Consider the following 22416-nt stretch of genomic DNA (forward strand, 5'->3'; position numbering starts at 1 on the left):
CTGTCTACCGCTCTCTCTCTCTCTCTCTGTCTCTCTCTCTCTCTGACACACTCTCTCCATCTGTCTCTCTTTCTCTGTCTATCTTTCTCTATCTCACTCTCTGTCTACCGCTCTCTCTGTCTCTCCCTCTCTGTCTATCTTTCTCTCTCTGTCTCTCTCTCTCTCTCTCTCTCTCTGTCTACCGCTCTCTCTCTGTCTCTCTCTACCGCTCTCTCTGTCTCTCCCTCTCTGTCTATCTTTCTCTCTCTGTCTCTCTCTCTCTCTCTCTCTCTGTCTACCGCTCTCTCTCTGTCTCTCTCTCTGTCTCTCTGTCTATCTTTCTCTCTCTCTCTCTGTCTCTCTCTCTCTCTCTGTCTATCTTTCTCTCTCTGTCTCTCTCTCTCTCTTTCTGTCTCTCTCTCTATCTCTCTCTCTCTCTCTCTCTGTCACTCTTTCTCTCTCTCTGTCTACCACTCTCTCTGTCTGTCTCTCTCTCTCTGTCTCACTCTCTGTCTATCTTTCTCTCTCTGTCTCTCTCTCTATCTGTCTACCGCTCTCTCTTTCTCTCTGTCTCTCTCTCTTTGTCTCTCTCTCTCTCTCTCTCTGTCTCTCTCACTCTCTGTCTACCGCTCTCTCTGTCTCTCTCTCTCTGTCTCTCGCTCTCACTCTGTCTCTCGCTCTCTCTCTGTCTCTCTCTCTCTCTCTGACATGCTCTCTCCCTGAGTGTCTCTTTCTCTGTCTATCTTTCTCTCTCTATCTCACTCTCTGTCTACCGCTCTCTCTGTCTCTCTCTCTCTGTCTCTCGCTCTCTCTCTGTCTCTCGCTCTCTCTGACACGCTCTCTCTCTCTGTCTGTAGAGAAGATGTTTCCACTTGCCAAGGAGACCAGAACAAGGGGGCCATCAATATAAGACAGTCACTAATAAATCCAACGGGGAATTCAGAAGAAACTGCTTTACCCAGAGAGTGGTGAGAATGCAGAACTGGCTCCCACAGGTTTAGGCGAATAGTATCGATGCATTTAAAGGGAAATTTGAGATGAGCTTCCGGTCACATACCTGTTCTGTCACCAAGCCTGCCTCCTCCCACCTCCGTAACATCGCTCGTCTCCACCCCTGCCTCAGCTCATCCGCTGCTGAAGCCCTCGTCCGTGCCTTTGTTATCTCCAGACTTGACTATTCCAACGCACTCCTGTCTGGCCTCCCACATTCCACCCGACGTCAACTAGAGGTGATCCAAAACTCGGCTGCCCCCGTGTCCTAACTCGCACCGAGTCCCACTCACCCATCACCCCCTGTGCTCACTGCCCCGTGTCCTAACTCGCACCCAGTCCCACTCACCCATCACCCCCTGTGCTCACTGCCCCGTGTCCTAACTCGCACCCAGTCCCACTCACCCATCACCCCCTGTGCTCACTGACCTACATTGGCTTCCGGTGAAGCAACGCCTCAATTTCAAAATTCTCCTCCTTGTTTACAAAACCCTCAATGGCCCTCGCCCCCTCCCTATCTCTGTAACCTCCTCCAGTCCCACAATCCCCCGAGATCTCTGCGCTCCTCTAATTCTGCCCTCCTGACCATCGCTGATTATAATCGCTCCACCATTGGTGGCCGTGCCTTCTGTTGCCTGGGCCCCAAGCTCTGGAACTCCCTCCCTAAACCCCTCCGCCTCTCTATGTTATGTCTGTAATGCACTTTATGAATGACCCCACGAGGCAGTGTGTTGTACTCAAACTGTAGTGACCTTGGTCCTTTATTCATAACTCCAGAGTGAGGCACAAGCACGGTGGGCAGCCTTTCATACTGGGCCCTGCACACCCATATAGGTGGTCCTCAGGTCTCCCACCGCAGTGCCCTCTGGTGGCCAGCCTCTGCCACAGGGGCAGGAAACCCCGGTCTCCACCAGTTGCACCCTCTAGTGGTGCCAGCATAGTATAGACACAGTGTAAACCTTATTGCCAGTACATCAGGTAACAAGTCTTCATCTTATGCCACTACACAGTGACCACACAGAGTCTGCATATTTATCACTCTACCCCTCTTTTCTCCTTCAAGACGCTCCTTAAAGCCTACCAAGCATTTCGTTCAGCTGCCCGAATTCCTTTTTATGTGGCTCGGTGCCAAATTTTTGTTCGATGATCGCTTCTGCGAAGCACCTTTGGACATTGAAGGGGCGAGATCTTCCTGAAGTTGGGTAAAGACATAGGGCCCGAAATCTATCACCTCACCGCCCGCTGCCGTCGATGTTCGCCATGAAGAACCGGCCCGGAGCGGGCGGTGAGGTGAGGGTCACCGGGAAGTCCCCCCCCGCGCTGACGTCAGCGAGCGGCAGAGTCGGGCAGCTGAGCTCCCGCCCGCTGAGCGGAGCGATATCGGTGCGGGCGGGAGTCGGGGGGGCGGGAGTCGGGGGGGGGGGAGGGGTGGACCGTCGCCAGGAGGCTGGTCTGACCCTGACGGTGGCTATGAAGAACCGATGAAGAAAAAAAAAAAAAGGGTCTGTGGACATTTTGCGTTAAATTTCCCACAGGGACTTCCCTCACTGGGGTCCGCTGAAGGTCTCCCGGCAGTTTTCGTTATTTCTTGCTGATGATTTTTATCGTTACCTCCTCCACCCAGGTTGGCGGCTTGCGTCGGCCATTTGCCGCCCTGCCGACCTTCGAGCGACCTCGGCCGCGGAAACCCCGCCAAAGTACCGTCTGGTAGCTCGGGCGCCCATCGGGCGGCACTCTGGGCGGGCGCAGGCCCTCACCGTAGAATCGAAAGGTAGCGAAGGATATGGTGATGGGGTGAGGTGTCGAGGGCTGGGAGGGGGAGGGCTGGTGTGGGGCATAAGCACCAGCAGCGACCAGATGGGCTGAATGGCCTGTTCCCTGGGTGCTGTACAATCGACGCGGCGGCAAGCGGGCCCCAGGTGGGCAGAGGAAACGTTACAAGGGACCCCCCCCCCCCCGATGAAATGCAACATCCCCCACCGGCACCTGGGGAGTCCCCGGCCAAAGACCAGTCCGCCCTGAGTGGAGGAGGTGCATCCGGGAGGGGGCGCTGAGCACCTCGAGTCTCGTCGCCGAGAGCGCGCAGAGACCAAGCGCGGGCAGCGGAAGGAGCGTGCGGCAAACCAGTCCCACCCTCCCCCTTCCCTCAACCACTGTCTGTCCCACCTGCGACAGGGACTGTGGCCCTCGTACTGGACTGTTCAGCCACCTGAGGACTCACTTTGGGAGTGCAGGCAAGTCTTCCTCGATTCCGAGGGACTGTCCAGGAAGAAGACACGCAATGTAATTCTCTTGGTTCGATGTCATTCTTTGGGGAAGTTCCACCCCCAGCGATTTGGAGACGCTCCCTTCAGGTTCCTGTGTGAATGGGAGACGATGAGAAAGAGAATAAGTTTCAGAAACTCCCACATACCAAGACAGTGAGCTAGGAGGAACACACACACACACTTCAGTTGCCATGGGTGAAGACATTTGACTTGGCCACACACAGGAGAGAGAGAGAGAGAGAGACTGCGAGAGAATTAACAAGAGTCAGAGAGAGAAGGTGGGAATAGAGAGGTGAACTGGGATTCTCTCAAGTCGCCGAGTGTTACTGGCGTTGACTGGTTTGATGTGAGCCGGTGAGTGGAAGGAACCCTCACACACTCACACTCACGGGGAAGTCGACTCAGTCTTTCCCTCTCTCTCGGTCCCTCCGTCTGATCGATTACTGGAAGATCCAACACTTCGCCCCAACCTCACAACTTCAACTGGGACACATTCAGGTGAGTGCGGAGCTCTTCAATATCCGAATTCCAGCCATCTCCCCCTCTGGGACCGGGTGTCACAGTGTGTTAGATACACTGTCCTTTCCCCCTCTGGGACCGGGTGTGACAGTGTGTTAGATACACTGTCCTTTCCCCCTCTGGGACCGGGTGTCACAGTGCGTTAGATACACTGTCCATTCCCCCTCTGGGACCGTGTGTCACAGTGTGTTAGATACACTGTCCATTCCCCCTCTGGGACCGGGTGTCACAGTGTGTTAGATACACTGTCCTTTCCCCCTCTGGGACCGGGTGTCACAGTGCGTTAGATACACTGTCCTTTCCCCCTCTGGGACCGGGTGTCACAGTGTGTTAGATACACTGTCCTTTCCCCCTCTGGGACCGGGTGTCACACTGTGTTAGATACACTGTCCTTTCCCCCTCTGGGACCGGGTGTCACAGTGTGTTAGATACACTGTCCTTTCCCCCTCTGGGACCGAGTGTCACAGTGTTATAGGCACACTTATTTCGGGAGACCGATTGCGTGCGGTAGTCGGGTGAGGAGACAAACAGGGTCCAGCCGTGAAGGTTTCCACAGTCGAACATCCAGCCCACTCGTTGTCACTGCCTTTGGTCGCAGGTTGAGAGCGGCTGCTTGGTGTGGGGTATGGGGACGTGTCTTGGCCCCCTGGACCCATCTCCAGGCAAAGGGCCTTCAAGAGAGGGAAGGCGAATTGATATACTAACGGCCTGAGGCCGTGTGAGGTGTGGCCTGTGTCAGTCATACACCTCGCTACTACAGTGATGATGGGATTTTAGTGAATTCCGCAAACTGGCGAGGCAGGTTTGTCCACATTTTGGGTCACAACATGTGTTAACAGCAAATCAGATGATTGAACCACAGCTGAACACACATTGAATCAATTCATTTACTTAATAAGAACATAAGAACATAAGAAATAGGAGCAGGAGTCGGCCATTCGGCCCCTCGAGCCTGCTCCGCCATTCAATAAGATCACGGCTGATCCGATCATGGACTCAGCTCCACTTCCCCGCCCGCTCCCCATAACCCTTCACTCCCTTATCGCTCAAACATCTGTCTATTTCTGCCCCTCCCGCTCTCTCAAACTGCCTGGTGTCTATCAGTCCCTCTCTCTCAGGGAGATATCTGTACACTGACTGGTGTCTCTCTGTCCCTCTCCCTCAGGGAGATATCTGTACACTGACTGGTGTCTCTCTGTCCCCTCTCCCTCAGGGAGATATCTGAACACTGACTGGTGTCTATCAGTCCCTCTCTCTCAGGGAGATATCTGTACACTGACTGGTGTCTCTCAGTCCCCTCTCCCTCAGGGAGATATCTGTACACTGACTGGTGTCTCTCTGTCCCTCTCCCTCAGGGAGATATCTGTACACTGACTGGTGTCTCTCAGTCCCTCTCCCTTAGGGAGATATCTGTACACTGACTGGTGTCTCTCAGTCCCCTCTCCCTCAGGGAGATATCTGTACACTGACTGGTGTCTCTCAGTCCCTCTCTCTCAGGGAGATATCTGTACACTGACTGGTGTCTCTCTGTCCCTCTCCCTCAGGGAGATATCTGTACACTGACTGATGTCTCTCAGTCCCTCTCCCTCAGGGAGATATCTGTGCACTGACTGGTGTCTCTCAGTCCCTCTCCCTCAGGGAGATATCTGTACACTGACTGGTGTCTCTCAGTCCCCTCTCCCTCAGGGAGATATCTGTACACTGACTGGTGTCTCTCAGTCCCTCTCCCTCAGGGAGATACCTGTACACTGACTGGTGTCTCTCAGTCCCCTCTCCCTCAGGGAGATATCTATACACTGACTGGTGTCTCTCAGTCCCTCCCCCTCAGGGAGATATCTGTGCACTGACTGGTGTCTCTCAGTCCCTCTCTCTCAGGGAGATATCTGTACACTGACTGGTGTCTCTCAGTCCCCTCTCCCTCAGGGAGATATCTGTACACTGACTGGTGTCTCTCAGTCCCCTCTCCCTCAGGGAGATATCTGTACACTGACTGGTGTCTCTCAGTCCCCTCTCCCTCAGGGAGATATCTGTACACTGACTGGTGTCTCTCAGTCCCTCTCCCTCAGGGAGATATCTGTACACTGACTGGTGTCTCTCAGTCCCCTCTCCCTCAGGGAGATATCTGTACACTGACTGGTGTCTCTCAGTCCCTCTCCCTCAGGGAGATATCTGTACACTGACTGGTGTCTCTCTGTCCCTCTCCCTCAGGGTGATATCTGTACACTGACTGGTGTCTCTCAGTCCCCTCTCCCTCAGGGAGATATCTGTACACTGACTGGTGTCTCTCAGTCCCCTCTCCCTCAGGGAGATATCTGTACACTGACTGGTGTCTCTCAGTCCCCTCTCCCTCAGGGAGATATCTGTACACTGACTGGTGTCTCTCAGTCCCCTCTCCCTCAGGGAGATATCTGTACACTGACTGGTGTCTCTCTGTCCCTCTCCCTCAGGGAGATATCTGTACACTGATCTGTAAACTTCCTGTCCACCAGACCTTACCATCTGGCTGCCTCAGGAACTCCTCCTGCCCCTCTTCCCATAGCAGTTGTGGGATCTTTGACATTTGCCTGGAAGGGCAGGGAGGGCCCTTGGTTTAACGTTTTGGCCCAAAAGACGGCACAGTGCAGGGCTCCCTCAGTACACTGGCCACCAGGGAGCGTTGAACCTGGGTTATGCGACTGGGGTGACTGGAGTGTGTGTGGGCCTGGAACCCACGGCCTTCTGTCTCAGAGGGGACGAGAGTGTTACCCACAGAAACACGGCTGGCGCAGGAGCCGGGGGTCACTGTCGGAGCAGAGAATCGGGAGGGGCCTGGTTTCTTTCAGTGATGGGGTGGCAATCCCACACCTGCTCCTCCCAGCTCCACATTCACGTCAAAGGCTTACCCTGTTGATTGTGGCCTGCGGAGGTCCCCTTTAAGGACCGCCCAGCTCGGCCCCAGTTAGGCCTGATTTTCCTGAACCCGGCCTGTGCTGATTGCCTGAGGGCCCACCGAACTTCCAGTCAGGCCCTCAAACCGGCCTTGGGCCCTTCCATTCTGCAGTATCAGCCGTGGCTCAGTGGGTCACACACCCTGAGTCAGAAGGTCGTGGGTTCAAGTCCCACTCCAGGAACTTGAGCACCTAAATCTAGCTTGACTCTCCAGTGCAGTACTGAGGGAGCGCCCACTGTCAGAGGGGCAGTACTGAGGGAGTGCCGCACTGTCGGAGGGGCAGTACTGAGGGAGCGCCCACTGTCAGAGGGGCAGTACTGAGGGAGTGCCGCACTGTCAGAGGGGCAGTACTGAGGGAGCGCCCACTGTCAGAGGGGCCGTACTGAGGGAGTGCCGCACTGTCGGAGGGGCAGTACTGAGGGAGTGCCCACTGTCGGAGGGGCAGTACTGAGGGAGTGCCGCACTGTCGGAGGGGCAGTACTGAGGGAGTGCCGCACTGTCGGAGGGGCAGTACTGAGGGAGTGCCCACTGTCGGAGGGGCAGTACTGAGGGAGTGCCGCACTGTCAGAGGGGCAGTACTGAGGGAGTGCCTACTGTCGGAGGGGCCGCACTGAGGGAGTGCTGCACTGTGGGAGGGGCAGTACTGAGGGAGTGCTGCACTGTCGGAGGGGCAGTACTGAGGGAGTGCCGCACTGTCGGAGGGGCAGTACTGAGGGAGTGCTGCACTGTGGGAGGGGCAGTACTGAGGGAGTGCTGCACTGTGGGAGGGGCAGTACTGAGGGAGTGCTGCACTGTCGGAGGGGCAGTACTGAGGGAGTGCAGCACTGTCGAAGGGGCAGTACTGAGGGAGTGCTGCACTGTCGGAGGGGCAGTACTGAGGGAGTGCCGCACTGTCGGAGGGGCAGTACTGAGGGAGTGCCGCACTGTCGGAGGGGCAGTACTGAGGGAGTGCTGCACTGTGGGAGGGGCAGTACTGAGGGAGTGCTGCACTGTGGGAGGGGCAGTACTGAGGGAGTGCTGCACTGTCGGAGGGGCAGTACTGAGGGAGTGCTGCACTGTGGGAGGGGCAGTACTGAGGGAGTGCTGCACTGTTGGAGGGGCAGTACTGAGGGAGTGCTGCGCTGTCGGAGGGGCAGTACTGAGGGAGTGCCGCACTGTCGGAGGGGCAGTACTGAGAGATTGCCGCACTGTCGGAGGGGCAGTACTGAGGGAGCACCGCACTGTCGGAGGGGCAGTACTGAGGGAGTGCCGCACTGTCGGAGGGGCAGTACTGAGGGAGTGCCGCACTGTCGGAGGGGCAGTACTGAGAGAGTGCCGCACTGTCGGAGGGGCAGTACTGAGAGAGTGCCGCACTGTCGGAGGGGCAGTACTGAGGGAGTGCTGCACTGTCGGAGGGGCAGTACTGAGGGAGTGTTGCACTGTCGGAGGGGCCGTTTTTCAGACGAGACGTTGAACCGAGGCCCCGTCTGCTCTCAGGTGGATGTAAAAGATCCCGAGGCACTATTTTGAAGAGGAGCAGGGGAGTTCTCCCCGGTGTCCTGGGGCCAATATTTATCCCTCAATCAACATCACTAGAACAGATTATCCGGTCATTATCACATTGCTGTGTGTGGGAGCTTGCTGTGCGCAGATTGGCCGCCGCGTGTCCCACAATACAACAGTGACCACACGCCAACAGTACTTCATTGGCTGGGAAGCACTTTGAGACGTCGGGTGGTCGCGGGAGGCGCTCTATAAATGCAAGTCTTTCTTTTTATCGGTCTGAGGCCCGTTAGCGGCGCAGGGCCTACAGGCCAATTTTGCGGCCTTCACCAAGATGGCGGGCGGAGCAGCCCAGCCCCCGTGAGGAGGCTGCCTTTGCTCGCCCGCCCGCCATGTCGGAATCTTAGCCGCCCGTTGAGCGCCCGACAAAGCAGGCACTGACACGGCCCGAATTCCTAGGCCCCGGTGGTCAAGGCTGGGGCAGGTAGCCTCGGCAACGAGAGCACTTTGACTCTGTGCCGTCATTCCGTTGTGCCATTTTGGTCGGACGAATGCGGTAAAGGCAAGATCAACGAAATGGTACATTTGTGGGGGACCTGAAGGCAGGGTGGGGGAGAAGCAGGGGGTATGTCGCTGAAAGTGACAGGGCAGGCCGAGAAGGCTGTTAAAACAAAAAAAAGTGTACGTGATCTTTGGCATTATAAGTAGAGGCATGGTCTACCAAAGCCAGGAAGTCACGCGAAAGCTTTATGAATCAGTCCCGTGTCCCAATTCTGGGAACCACACTCGAGGAAGGATCTCAAGGCTGCAGAGAATGTTAAGGGGAGATTGACCAGAATGGTACCGGGAACTGTACCAAGCCCTGAAATCCACCACCGAGCTCATGGTCTACTGGGCTGTAGTGATACCCGCCCTCCTGTATGGCTCAGAGACATGGACCGTGTACAGCAGACACCTCAAGTCGCTGGAGAAATACCACCAACGATGTCTCCGCAAGATCCTGCAAATCCCCCGGGAGGACAGACGCACAAACATCAGCGTCCTCGACCAGGCCCAACATCCCCAGCATCGAAGCACTGACCACACTCGACCAGCTCCGCTGGGCAGGGCCACATTGTTCGCATGCCCGACACGAGACCCCCAAAGCAAGCGCCCTACTCGGAACTCCTACACAGCAAGCGAGCCCCAGGTGGGCAGAGGAAACGTTACAAGGGACCACCCTCAAAGCCTCCCTGATAAAGTGCAACATCCCCACCGACACCTGGGAGCCCCTGGCCCAAAGACCAGTCCGCCCTAAGTGGAGGAAGTGCATCCGGGAGGGCGCTGAGCACCTCGAGTCTCGTCGCCGAGAGCGTGCAGAAACCAAGCGCAGGCAGCGGAAGGAGCGTGCGGCAAACCTGTCCCACCCTCCCCTTCCCTCAACCACTGTCTGTCCCACCTGTGACAGGGACTGTGGCTCTCGTATTGGACTGTTCAGTCACCTGAGAACTCACTTTAGGAGTGGAAGCAAGTCTTCCTCGATTCCGAGGGACTGCCGATGATGACCAGGGATGGGGAACTTCAGTTACATGGGGAGACTGGAGAAGCTGGGATTGTTCTCCTTAGAGCAGAGAAGGTTAAGGGGAGAGTGACCAGAATGGTACCAGGGATGGGGAACTTCAGTTACATGGGGAGACTGGAGAAGCTGGGGTTGTTCTCCTTAGAGCAGAGAAGGTTACGGGGAGATTTGATCGAGGTGTTCAATATCATGAGGGGTCTGGACAGAGTAGAGAGAGAAAAACTGTTCCCATTGGTGGAAGGGTGGAGAACCAGAGGACACAGATTTAAGGTGATTGGCAAAAAGAAGTCTTTCAGATGAGAGGTTAAACGAGGCCCTGTTTGCGCTGTCGGGTGGTTGCAAAAGATCCCACGGCACTATTGGAAGAAGAGCAGGGAGGGGAATTATCCCAGTGTCTGGGGCCCAATATTTATCCCTCAACCAATATCACCAACAAAAAACAGATTATCAGGTCACTATCACAGCGCTGTGTGTGGGAGCTTGCTGTGCGCAAATTAGCCGCTGCGTGTCCCACAATACAACAGTGACTACACTCCAAAAGTGCTTCATTGGCTGTAAAGCGCTTTGAGACGTCCGGTGGTCCCGAAAGGCGCTATATAAATGTATGTCTTTCTTTCTGAAGGAGGGAGATGCGGAGAATTTTGTTGTTACACGGCGAGTTGTGATCTGAAGGGAGCAGGTTCAATATTAACTTTCAAATGGGCAACTGGATCAATACTGGAAGGGGAGAACATTGCAGGACTATGGGGAGAGAAGATAGAAAGACTTGCATTTATATAGCGCCTTTCACCACCACCGGACGTCTCAAAGCGCTTTACAGCCAATGAAGCACTTTTGGTGTGTAGTCACTGTTGTAATGTGGGAAACACGGCAGCCAATCTGCGCACAGCAAGCTCCCACACACAGCACTGTGATAGTGACCAGATAATCTGTTCTAGTGATGTTGATTGAGGGATAAATATTGGCCCCAGGACACCGGGGAGAACAACCCTGCTCTTCTTCAAAATAGTGCCTCGGGATCTTTTACATCCACCTGAGAGAGCAGGCGGGGCCTCGGTTTAACGTCTCATCTGAAAGACGGCACCTCCGACAGTGCGGCACTCCCTTAGCACTGCCTCTCCAACAGTGCAGCGCTCCCTCAGTACTGCCCCTCTGACAGTGCGGCACTCCCTCAGCACTGACCCTCCGACAGTGCAGCACTCCCTCAGTACTGCCCCTCCGACAGTGCGGCACTCCCTCAGTACTGCCCCTCCGACAGTGCGGCACTCCCTCAGCACTGCCCCTCCGACAGTGCGGCACTCCCTCAGCACTGCCCCTCCGACAGTGCGGCGCTCCCTCAGTATTGCCCCTCCAACAGTGCGGCGCTCCCTCAGTATTGCCCCTCCAACAGTGCAGCACTCCCTCAGCACTGCCCCTCCGACAGTGCGGCACTCCCTCAGTACTGCCCCTCCGACAGTGCGGCACTCCCTCAGTACTGCCCCTCCGACAGTGCGGCACTCCCTCAGCACTGCCCCTCCGACAGTGCGGCACTCCCTCAGCACTGCCCCTCTGACACTCCCTCGGCACTGCCCCTCCGACACTCCCTCGGCACTGCCCCTCCGACACTCCCTCGGCACTGCACTCGAGGGTCAGTGCAGGTTTCTGTGCTCAAGTCCCTGGACTCGAACCCACGGCCGTCTGACTGGGAGCTGGGGGGGGGGGGGGGGGGGGGTGTGCTGCCCACTCAGGCCTGCCTCCTGCACTCCAGGGTCGAGTCTGAGGGTACGGACACGCAGAGCTGCTGAAGGAGACGGCCTGCACGCACCCAGCTGGGGGCTGTGGGGGAAGTCCGGGAACACGGTCAGGAAGGAACTGAGTCAAGGAAATGCCGACGCCGGCTTATCCTGCTGGCCGCTTCTCGGAAACACGCTCGCTCGGCGGGTTTCGGGAAATGCCCGGCTCCCAGGAGGCCTGGGGGTGGGGGGGGTCAGCGGGACCAGAGTGCGAAGCGTTCAAAAGGGGATGGGCCGGCCAGGACAGCAAGGGGGGCGCGAGAGGCGAGAGGGCAAGGGCCGCCGACTCACGGCTGCCACTGGGTTTGAGCTGGGAGGGCGGTGGCAAGGTCAAATCCCGACCTTTGACCCCCTGACACCCCCCACCCCACCCCACCCCCTACCTACTTTATTTTGCTTTGTGCGTTTCAGGGCCGAGCCAGCCGCCCGAGCCTGCCGTTGCGAGCGGGCGATGCCCGAGGCCGACGAGGAGGCCTCGCCGGGAGGCCTGGCGGCAGTGCCGGGGGCCGGGACGGGGGCGCGGCACGAGACGGCAATCGAGACGCCGGCGGAGGCCAACGGCGGCACCACGGCGTCCTGGCTCCTGAGCGCAGGCGACGCGGAGCGCGGAGACGGGGAGCAAGGGCGCGGGACCACGCCCGGCCTCAAGCTCTGTTTCCGGCTGTCCGTCGTCAGTGTGATATTTGGCTGTTCCTGCGTGGGGATCTACGCCCTGGTCAACGCCGTCAAGGTAAGGGAGATTGTTGTCCTCAATACCTCCCCACCCTCCCCGCTGCCTCATTATCCCACCCCCCCTCCCAATTCAACCCTTTCCGGTTCACTACATTGATTCCTGGGATTGTCTGAGTAGACTGGGCCCACACTCGCTCGAGTTTAGAAGAATGAGAGGCGAGCTCATTGAAACTTCCAAGATTCTGAGGGGGGTTTGACAGGGTAGCTGCAGGGAGGATGTTTCCCCCCCCCCGGGCTGGGGAGTCCAGAACCAGGGGTCAGAGTCTGAGGATAAGGGGTAAGCCGTTTAGGACCGAGATGAGGAGAAACTTCTTCACCCAGAGAGTGGTGAACCTGTGGAATTCTCTACCACAGAGAGTTGTTGGGGCCAGTTCGTTAGATATATTCAAGAGGGAGTTAGATGTGGCCCTTACAGCTAAAGGGATCAAGGGGTATGGAGAGAAAGCAGGAAAGGGGTACTGAGGTGAATGATCAGCCATTGATCTTGTTGAATGGTGGTGCAGGCTCAAAGGGCCGAATGGCCTACTCCTGCACCTATTTTCTATGTTTCTATATTCAAAGCTCAGATACATAGAGAGATGTTTGCAGTCATGGGGAGTCAAGAGATATGGGGATCGGGCGGGAAGTAGACTTGAGGCCGATGATCAGCCAGGATTCACTGGAGTTCAGAAGAATGAGAGGGGACCTCATAGAAACATTTAAAATTCTGACGGGGTTAGATGCAGGTAGAATGTTCCCAATGTTGGGGAAGTCCAGAACCAGGGGTCACAGTCTAAGGATAAGGGGTAAGCCATTTAGGACCGAGATGCGGAGGAACTTCTTCACCCAGAGAGTGGTGAACCTGTGGAATTCTCTACCACAGAAAGTTGTTGAGGCCAATTCACTAAATATATTCAAAAAGGAGTTAGATGAGGTCCTTACTGCTAGGGGGATCAAGGGGTATGGCGAGAAAGCAGGAATGGGGTACTGAAGTTGAATGTTCAGCCATGAACTCATTGAATGGCGGTGCAGGCTAGAAGGGCCAAATGGCCTACTCCTGCACCTATTTTCTATGTTTCTATCTTATGGAATGGCGGAGCAGGCTCGAGGGGCCGAATGGCCGACTCCTGCTCCTATTTCTTCTGCTCCCAACTCAAATATGCAATAGGGACTGAGAGACACCAGTCAGTCTACAGACATCTTCCTGAGGGAGAGAAGACTGGGAGACACCAGTCAGTGTACAGATATCTCCCTGAGAGAGAGAGGGACTGAGAGACACCAGTCAGTGTACAGATATCTCCCTGAGGGAGAGGGACTGAGAGACACCAGTCAGTGTACAGATATCTCCCTGAGAGAGAGGGACTGAGAGACACCAGTCAGTGTACAGATATCTCCCTGAGAGAGTGGGACTGAGAGACACCAGCCAGTGTCCAGATATCTCCCTGAGAGAGTGGGACTGAGAGACACCAGTCAGTGTACAGATATCTCCCTGAGAGAGAGGGACTGAGAGACACCAGTCAGTTTACAGATATCTCCCTGAGGGAGAGGGGACTGAGAGACACCAGTCAGTGTACAGATATCTCCCTGAGAGAGAGAGGGACTGAGAGACACCAGTCAGTGTACAGATATCTCCCTGAGAGAGAGGGACTGAGAGACACCAGTCAGTGTACAGATATCTCCCTGAGGGAGAGGGACTGAGAGACACCAGTCAGTTTACAGATATCTCCCTGAGGGAGAGGGGACTGAGAGACACCAGTCAGTGTACAGATATCTCCCTGAGGGAGAGAGACAGAGACACACCAGTCAGTGTACAGATATCTCTCTGTGGGAGAGGGACTGAGAGACACCAGTCAGTGTACAGATATCTCTCTGTGGGAGAGGGACTGAGAGACACCAGTCAGTGTACAGATATCTCCCTGAGAGAGAGGGGACTGAGAGACACCAGTCAGTGTACAGATATCTCCCTGAGGGAGAGGGGACTGAGAGACACCAGCCAGTGTCCAGATATCTCCCTGAGAGAGTGGGACTGAGAGACACCAGTCAGTGTACAGATATCTCCCTGAGAGAGAGGGACTGAGAGACACCAGTCAGTTTACAGATATCTCCCTGAGGGAGAGGGGACTGAGAGACACCAGTCAGTGTACAGATATCTCCCTGAGAGAGAGAGGGACTGAGAGACACCAGTCAGTGTACAGATATCTCCCTGAGAGAGAGGGACTGAGAGACACCAGTCAGTGTACAGATATCTCCCTGAGGGAGAGGGACTGAGAGACACCAGTCAGTTTACAGATATCTCCCTGAGGGAGAGGGGACTGAGAGACACCAGTCAGTGTACAGATATCTCCCTGAGGGAGAGAGACAGAGACACACCAGTCAGTGTACAGATATCTCTCTGTGGGAGAGGGACTGAGAGACACCAGTCAGTGTACAGATATCTCTCTGTGGGAGAGGGACTGAGAGACACCAGTCAGTGTACAGATATCTCCCTGAGAGAGAGGGGACTGAGAGACACCAGTCAGTGTACAGATATCTCCCTGAGGGAGAGGGACTGAGAGACACCAGTCAGTCTACAGACATCTTCCTGAGGGAGAGAAGACTGGGAGACACCAGTCAGTGTACAGATATCTCCCTGAGAGAGAGGGGACTGAGAGACACCAGTCAGTGTACAGATATCTCCCTGAGGGGGAGGGACTGAGAGACACCAGTCAGTGTACAGATATCTCCCTGAGGGAGAGGGGACTGAGACACACCAGTCAGTGTACAGTAGTCGTACTGTATTGTGGAATAAAGTTGAATGACTGAATGATTGTTGCACGTATTGTGTCAAGTTTGGTCTCCTGATTTAGAAAAACCACCAGGGGATTTTGAGAGATCTCGGGTGATGTTTTTTATTAGTCATAGCCTGCAGGATTTACCCTTTGACCCGTCCTCCTCCCAGTCAACTCATTACCGGAACCCCTCGATTAGATTCCAGCCTGTAACTCACTCCCGGGTATCTGTTATTCTATATATAAACCCCCCGAACCCCTCGATTAGATTCCAGCCTGTAACTCACTCCCAAGTATCTGTTATTCTATATATAAACCCCCCGAACCCCTCGATTAGATTCCAGTCTGTAACTCACTCCCCGGGTATCTGTTATTCTATATATAAACCCCACGAACCCCTCGATTAGATTCCAGCCTGTAACTCACTCCCGGGTATCTGTTATTCTATATATAAACCCCCCGAATACCTCGATTAGATTCCAGCCTGTAACTCACTCCCGGGTATCTGTTATTCTATATATAAACCCCCGAACCCCTCGATTAGATTCCAGCCTGTAACTCACTCCCGGGTATCTGTTATTCTATATATAAACCCCCCGAACCCCTCGATTAGATTCCAGCCTGTAACTCACTCCCGGGTATCTGTTATTCTATATATAAACCCTCCGAACCCCTCGATTAGATTCCAGCCTGTAACTCACTCCCGGGTATCTGTAATTCTATATATAACCCACCAAACCCCTCGATTAGATTCCAGCCTGTAACTCACTCCCGGGTAGCTGTTATTCTATACATAACCCCTCCAAACCCCTCGATTAGATTCCAGTCTGTAACTCACTCCCATGTATCTGTTATTCTATATATAAACCCCTGAACCCCTCGATTAGATTCCAGTCTGTAACTCACTCCCCGGTATCTGTTATTCTATATATAAACCACCCGAACCCCTCGATTGGATTCCAGCCTGTAACTCACTCCCAGGTATCTGTTATTCTATATATAAACCCCCCGAACCACTCGATTAGATTCCAGCCTGTAACTCACTCCCAGGTATCTGTTATTCTATATATAAACCCCTGAACCCCTCGATTAGATTCCAGCCTGTAACTCACTCCCGGGTATCTGTTATTCTATATATAAACCCCCCGAACCCCTCGATTAGATTCCAGCCTGTAACTCACTCCCGGGTATCTGTTATTCTATATATAAACCCCCCGAACCCCTCGATTAGATTCCAGCCTGTAACTCACTCCCCGGGTATCTGTTATTCTATATATAAACCCCCCCCGAACCCCTCGATTAGATTCTAGCCTGTAACTCACTCCCGGGTATCTGTTATTCTATATATAAACCCCCCCGAACCCCTCGATTAGATTCCAGCCTGTAACTCACTCCCGGGTATCTGTTATTCTATATATAAACCCCCGAACCCCTCGATTAGATTCCAGTCTGTAACTCACTCCCCGGTATCTGTTATTCTATATATAAACCCCCCGAACCTCTCGATTAGATTCCAGCCTGTAACTCACTCCCGGGTATCTGTTATTCTATATATAAACCCCCCGAACCTCTCGATTAGATTCCAGCCTGTAACTCACTCCCCGGGTATCTGTTATTCTATATATAAACCCACCCGAACCCCTCGATTAGATTCTAGCCTGTAACTCACTCCCCGGGTATCTGTTATTCTATATATAAACCCCCGAACCCCTCGATTAGACCCCAGTCTGTAACTCACTCCCGGGTATCTGTTATTCTATATATAAACCCCCGAACCCCTCGATTAGACCCCAGCCTGTAACTCACTCCCGGGTATCTGTTATTCTATATATAAACCCCCGAACCCCTCGATTAGACCCCAGCCTGTAACTCACTCCCGGGTATCTGTTATTCTATATATAAACCCCCCGAACCCATCGATTAGATTCCAGCCTGTAACTCACTCCCGGGTATCTGTTATTCTATATATAAACACAGCTCGACCAGCGAGAGCAGCGTTTGTTAATGCTTTGTCGTTCGACCCTTCACAGGCACGCGAGAATCACCGATGGGGTCGTGTGGAGGCTGCCAGGAAGTGCCAGAAGGCGGCCATAAAGTGGAGCGCTCTGAGTTTCCTGACTTTTGTCGGCAGCTTTGCTTTCGGCCTGGCATTCATCGTGCTCGTGTCGTACTTGATCCGTGTGGCAGAGTGAAGGACCCCGGCCGCTGGGTCGACGGAAAGGGATATTACGATATCCCTCTGCTTTCTGTGCCATCATCATCATCATCATAGGCAGTCCCTCGGAACCGAGGGAGACTTGCTTCCATTCTCAAAATGAGTCCTCAGGTGGCTGAACAGTCCAATACGAGAGACACAGTCCCCGTCACAGGTGGGACAGACAGTGGTTGAGGGAAGGGGAGGGTGGGACTGGTTTGCCGCACGCTCCTTCCGCTGCCTGCGCTTGATCTCTGCACGCTCTCGGCGACGAGACTCGAGGTGCTCAGCGCCCTCCCGGATGCACTTCCTCCACTTCGGGCGGTACTGGTCTTTGGCCAGGGACTCCCAGGTGTCGCCGTGGGCCCTTACATCAGGCTGCGGCTTACTTCTCGTTGACCGTCGAGTGTCTCTTTCTCTCCCTGACCCTGCCCGCAGGGGTCCAAGGTCACATCGTGCTCCGGAGCGGATTCACTCATTGCGGAAAGCTCTTCGTTTCCTGTTTGTTTCTGTGACTGAAACACGCCCGCACAGCGGGGAAGTCCCCAGCTCATCGGTTTCACTGAGAGATACGGAAAGGGATAAAATTCCGTCGCCCCGGTTCAGTGTGAAGCAAACCAGCCATTCAAAAGGCCGAGGGTTCAACTCCGACTCCAGACACTCCAGCACAAAAATCTGTGCTGTGCTGAGGGAGTGCCGCACTGTCGGAGGGGCAGTACTGAGGGAGTGCCGCACTGTCGGAGGGGTAGTATTGAGGGAGTGCCGCACTGTCGGAGGGGTAGTATTGAGGGAGTGCCGCACTGTCGGAGGGGTAGTATTGAGGGAGTGCCGCACTGTCGGAGGGGTAGTATTGAGGGAGTGCTGCACTGTCGGAGGGTCAGTACTGAGGGAGTGCTGCACTGTCGGAGGGGCAGTACTGAGGGAGTGCCGCACTGTCGGAGGGGCAGTGCTGAGGGAGCGCCGCACTGTCGGAGGGGCAGTGCTGAGGGAGCGCCGCACTGTGGGAGGGTCAGTACTGAGGGAGCGCCGCACTGTCGGAGGGGCAGTACTGAGGGAGCGCCGCACTGTCGGAGGGGCAGTACTGAGGGAGCGCCGCTCTGTCGGAGGGGCAGTACTGAGGGAGCGCCGCACTGCCGGAAGGGCAGTACTGAGGGAGCGCCGCACTGTCGGAGGGGCAGTACTGAGGGAGCGCCGCTCTGTCGGAGGGTCAGTACTGAGGGAGCGCCGCTCTGTCGGAGGGTCAGTACTGAGGGAGCGCCGCACTGTCGGAGGGGCAGTCTTTCAGATGAGGCGTTAAACCGAGAGCCCTGTCTGCCCTCTCCGGTGGGACGTAAAATCCCGCAACACGCTTTCGAAGAGCAGGCGGAATTCCCCGCGCTGTCCCTGGGGACCAATATTTATCCTTCGACCAACATCACGTGAAAAAAAAAAACGGAAGAAAGCCCCCCTGGAGCCGGCCGCGATCACATCGCTGAATCTGTGGGAGCTTGCTGTCCGCAAGTTGGACGCTGAGTTTCAACACTCGCTTCTTGCAGTTACAGTAATGTCTTTGACGTCGTGAAACACACCAAGGCATTTCGCGGCTCATGAGCGGACCAAAACGTGACAGCAAGCCCCGAGGTATTCGGACAGACGGCCTAAAAACCAAGAGAAAGACTTGCATTCGTGTAGCGCCTGTCGTGACCACCGGACGTCAGTGAAGTGCAGTTGGAGTGCTGCCACGTGGGGAGCTGTCCCGGTGTCCTGCATCCAATGAAGGAGTCGATCCCGGTCAGTCTCACACCAGCTGTTTATTGGGAGCTTGCTGTGCGCACATTGGCTGCCGGGTCATTGTTTTTTTGTTCGGAAGCGCAGTCATTGGCTGGCTGGCTGCGAAGGCGCTTGGGGGGGGGGGGGGGGGGGGGGGATGTCCGGAGTTTGCGAAAGGCGATACAGAAATGCAGGACGTGCGACTTCTGCAGGAAGACACGGCTGGCTCAGGATTGGGGGAGGGCTAGGTGGTCTCTGGGTGGGGGAAGGGTCCAATCTCAGAGCGGCCCCCTCCATGCAGGGGAAACTTGGGGCAGGTGGGGTTTGGTCCAGTTGGACAAATGGTCTTCCACCCGGCAGTCAATCCTTGGGCTCTGTTACCTATATTTATATTAACTTATTTAATTCTCTACTTTTTCAAGAAATAAAATAAATTTGACAAACAAGGACGGATAGGCACACACTTTCTTTACACGCACACTGAACGGGACCAGCCCCGTAAATACGGTGGCAACAAGAGCGGGTCAGAGGCTGGGTATTCTGTGATAAGTGTCTCAGCTCCTGACTCCCCAAAGCCTCTCCACCATCTACAAGACACAAGTCAGGAGTGTGATGGAACACTCCCCACTGGCCTGGATGAGTGCAGCTCCAGCAACACTCGAGAAGCTCGACACCATCCAGGACAAAGCAGCCCGTGTGATCGACACGCGACCCACCACCTCCAACACTCACTCCCTCCACCACTCACTCCCTCCACCACCTCCAACACTCACTCCCTCCACCACCTCCAACACTCACTCCCTCCACCACCTCCAACACTCACTCCCTCCACCACCTCCAACACTCACTCCCTCCACCACCTCCAACACTCACTCCCTCCACCACCGGCGCCCCCTGGCTGCAGTGTGCACCATCTACAAGATGCACCTGCAGCAACTCGGCCAAGGCTTCTTGGGCAGAACCTCCCAAACCCATGGCCTCTACCACCTCGAAGGACCAGGGCAGCAGGTCCATGGGAACACCACCATCTCCACGTTCCCCTCCCAGTCACACACCGTCCCGACTGGGAAATATACCGGCCGTTCCTTCATCGTCGCTGGGTCACAATCCTGGAACTCCCTCCCTGACAGCACCGTGTGGGAGCACCTTCACCACACGGACTGCAGCGGTTCAAGAAGGAGGCTCACCACCACCTTCTCAACGGGGCAATAAATGTCGGTCTATAGCAGCGACACTTCACCCCAGGAGCGAATAAAAAAAAACGCACACAATCATCTTTCAAATTGATTCAATCTTGCGGGCGTGAGAACGGGCGGGGGAGGGGGATGAGTGAGAGACTGCAGGCGAGGTGGGGGGGGGGGGGGAACGGGCGGGGAGGGGGGGGAACGGGCGGGGAGGGGAAACGGGCGGGGAGGGGGTAAACGGGAAGGGGGGGAAACAGGTGGGGAGAGGGGGAAACGGGCGGGGGGGGGAAACGGGAGGGGGGGAAACGGGAGGGGGGGGAAACGGGAGGGGGGGGGAAACGGGAGGGGGGGGAAACGGGAGGGGGGGGAAACGGGAGGGGGGGGAAACGGGAGGGGAGGGGGGAAACGGGAGGGGGGGGGAAACGGGAGGGGGGGGAAACGGGAGGGGGGGGAAACGGGAGGGGGGGGAAACGGGAGGGGGGAACGGGTGGGGGAAACGTGTGGGGAGGGGGGGGAAACGTGTGGGGGAAACGGGTGGGGAGGGGGGGGAACGGGTGGGGAGGGGGGGAAACGGGTGGGGGGGAAACGTGTGGGGAGGGGGGGGAACGGACAAGGGGGGAAACGGGCGGGGGGGGAAACGGGAGGGGAGGGGAACGGGAGGGGAGGGGGGGGAAACGGGAGGGGGGGGAAACGGGAGGGGGGGAACGGGCGGGGGGGGAACGGGCGGGGGGGGTACGGGCGGGGGGGGGGGGTGGAATGGGCGGGGGGGGGGAACGGGGGGGGGGAACGGGCGGGGGAACGGGCGGGGGGGAACGGGCGGGGGGGGAACGGGCGGGGGGGTACGGGCGGGGGGGGGTGGAACGGGCGGGGGGGGGGGAACGGGGGGGGGAGCGGGCGGGGGGGGGGGACGGGCGGGGGGGGTGGAGCGGGCGGGGGGTGGAACGGGCGGGTGGGGAACGGGCGGGTGGGGAACGGGCGGGGGGGGGACGGGCGGGGGGGTGGAGCGGGGCGGGGGGGGAACGGGCGGGTGGGGAACGGGCGGGGGGGGGGGACGGGCGGGGGGGGTGGAGCGGGCGGGGGGTGGAACGGGCGGGTGGGGAACGGGCGGGTGGGGACGGGGCGGGTGGGGAACGGGCGGGTGGGGAACGGGCGGGGGGGGGGACGGGCGGGTGGGGAACGGGCGGGTGGGGAACGGGCGGGGGGGGGGACGGGCGGGGGGGTGGAGCGGGCGGGGGGTGGAACGGGCGGGTGGGGAACGGGCGGGTGGGGAACGGGCGGGTGGGGAACGGGCGGGGGGGGAACGGGCGGGTGGGGAACGGGCGGGTGGGGAACGGGCGGGTGGGGAACGGGCGGGGGGGGGACGGGCGGGGGGGGTGGAGCGGGCGGGGGGTGGAACGGGCGGGTGGGGAACGGGCGGGTGGGGAACGGGCGGGGGGGGGGACGGGCGGGGGGGGTGGAGCGGGCGGGGGGGAACGGGCGGGTGGGGAACGGGCGGGGGGGGGGGGGACGGGGGGGGGGGAGCGGGCGGGGGGGGGAACGGGCGGGGGGGGGAACGGGCGGGGGGGGGAACGGGCGGGGGGGGGGTGGAACGGGCGGGGGGGGGAACGGGGGGGGGGGGGGGGAACAGGCGGGGGGGGGGGGACGGGTGGGGGGAGGGGGAACGGGCGGGGGGGGGAACGGGCGGGGGGGGGGGAACGGGCGGGGGGGGGGAACGGGCGGGGGGGGGGGGAACGGGCGGGGGGGGAACGGGGGGGGGGGGGGAACGGGCGGGGGGGAACGGGGGGGGGCTTGCGAGCGAGTATGAAGCTGCCCCGGGGAGAGCACCACTGAGGGACTGCAAGAGACAAAAAAATCAGAGGCTTTTTAATGGCAGACGGTAAAGTAACTTTTTACATTTGATAGCATCGAGAGAGTCCTTACTTTTTGTTAAATAAAAGTTATAGCTGGAACCCGGACAATGAAAAGTCAAAGGCCAGCACTCGAGGGGGAAAGGGGAAGATAGAGGGGGTGGATTAGAAGAGAGGAGAGAGAGAGGGGAGAGAGAGAGAGAGAGAGAAGGGAGAGAGAGAGAGAGAGGGGGAGCAGAGAGCGAGAGGGGAGCAGAGAGAGAGAGAGGGGGGCAGAGAGAGAGAGAGAGAGGAGAGAGAGAAAGGGAGGAGAGAGAGAAAGGGAGGAGAGAGAGAAAGGGAGGAGAGAGAGAGAGAGAGAAGGGAGAGAGAGAGAGAGAAGGGAGAGAGAGAGAGAGAAGGGAGGAGAGAGAGAGAAGGGAATACTATCTTTCTATGTTCTCTCTTTTTTTTGTGTTGTTTGTGTG

The 22416-nt window shown here is 57.0% G+C and overlaps 1 protein-coding gene across 2 annotated transcripts; it reads left to right on the plus strand.

The window, feature by feature from the left end:
* The first annotated feature begins 3393 nt into the window (after nt 1-3393).
* LOC139253267 (transmembrane protein 265-like) lies at nt 3394-19057 on the plus strand. 2 transcript variants are annotated; one of them, XM_070873476.1, is made up of 3 exons: nt 3394-3734; nt 11908-12226; nt 17006-19057. In XM_070873476.1, the coding sequence occupies exon 3, from the start codon at nt 17471-17473 to the stop codon at nt 18464-18466; it is 996 nt and encodes a 331-aa protein (XP_070729577.1). In that variant the 5' UTR covers nt 3394-3734; nt 11908-12226; nt 17006-17470; the 3' UTR covers nt 18467-19057. The 2 variants fall into 2 exon arrangements, with proteins under 2 accessions (XP_070729577.1, XP_070729578.1); XM_070873477.1 differs by having other exon boundaries at nt 17006-18099.
* The last annotated feature ends 3359 nt before the right edge of the window (nt 19058-22416 follow it).

This window comes from Pristiophorus japonicus, unplaced genomic scaffold (genome assembly GCF_044704955.1).
Source record: "Pristiophorus japonicus isolate sPriJap1 unplaced genomic scaffold, sPriJap1.hap1 HAP1_SCAFFOLD_488, whole genome shotgun sequence".
Classification (NCBI taxonomy): domain Eukaryota; kingdom Metazoa; phylum Chordata; class Chondrichthyes; family Pristiophoridae; genus Pristiophorus; species Pristiophorus japonicus.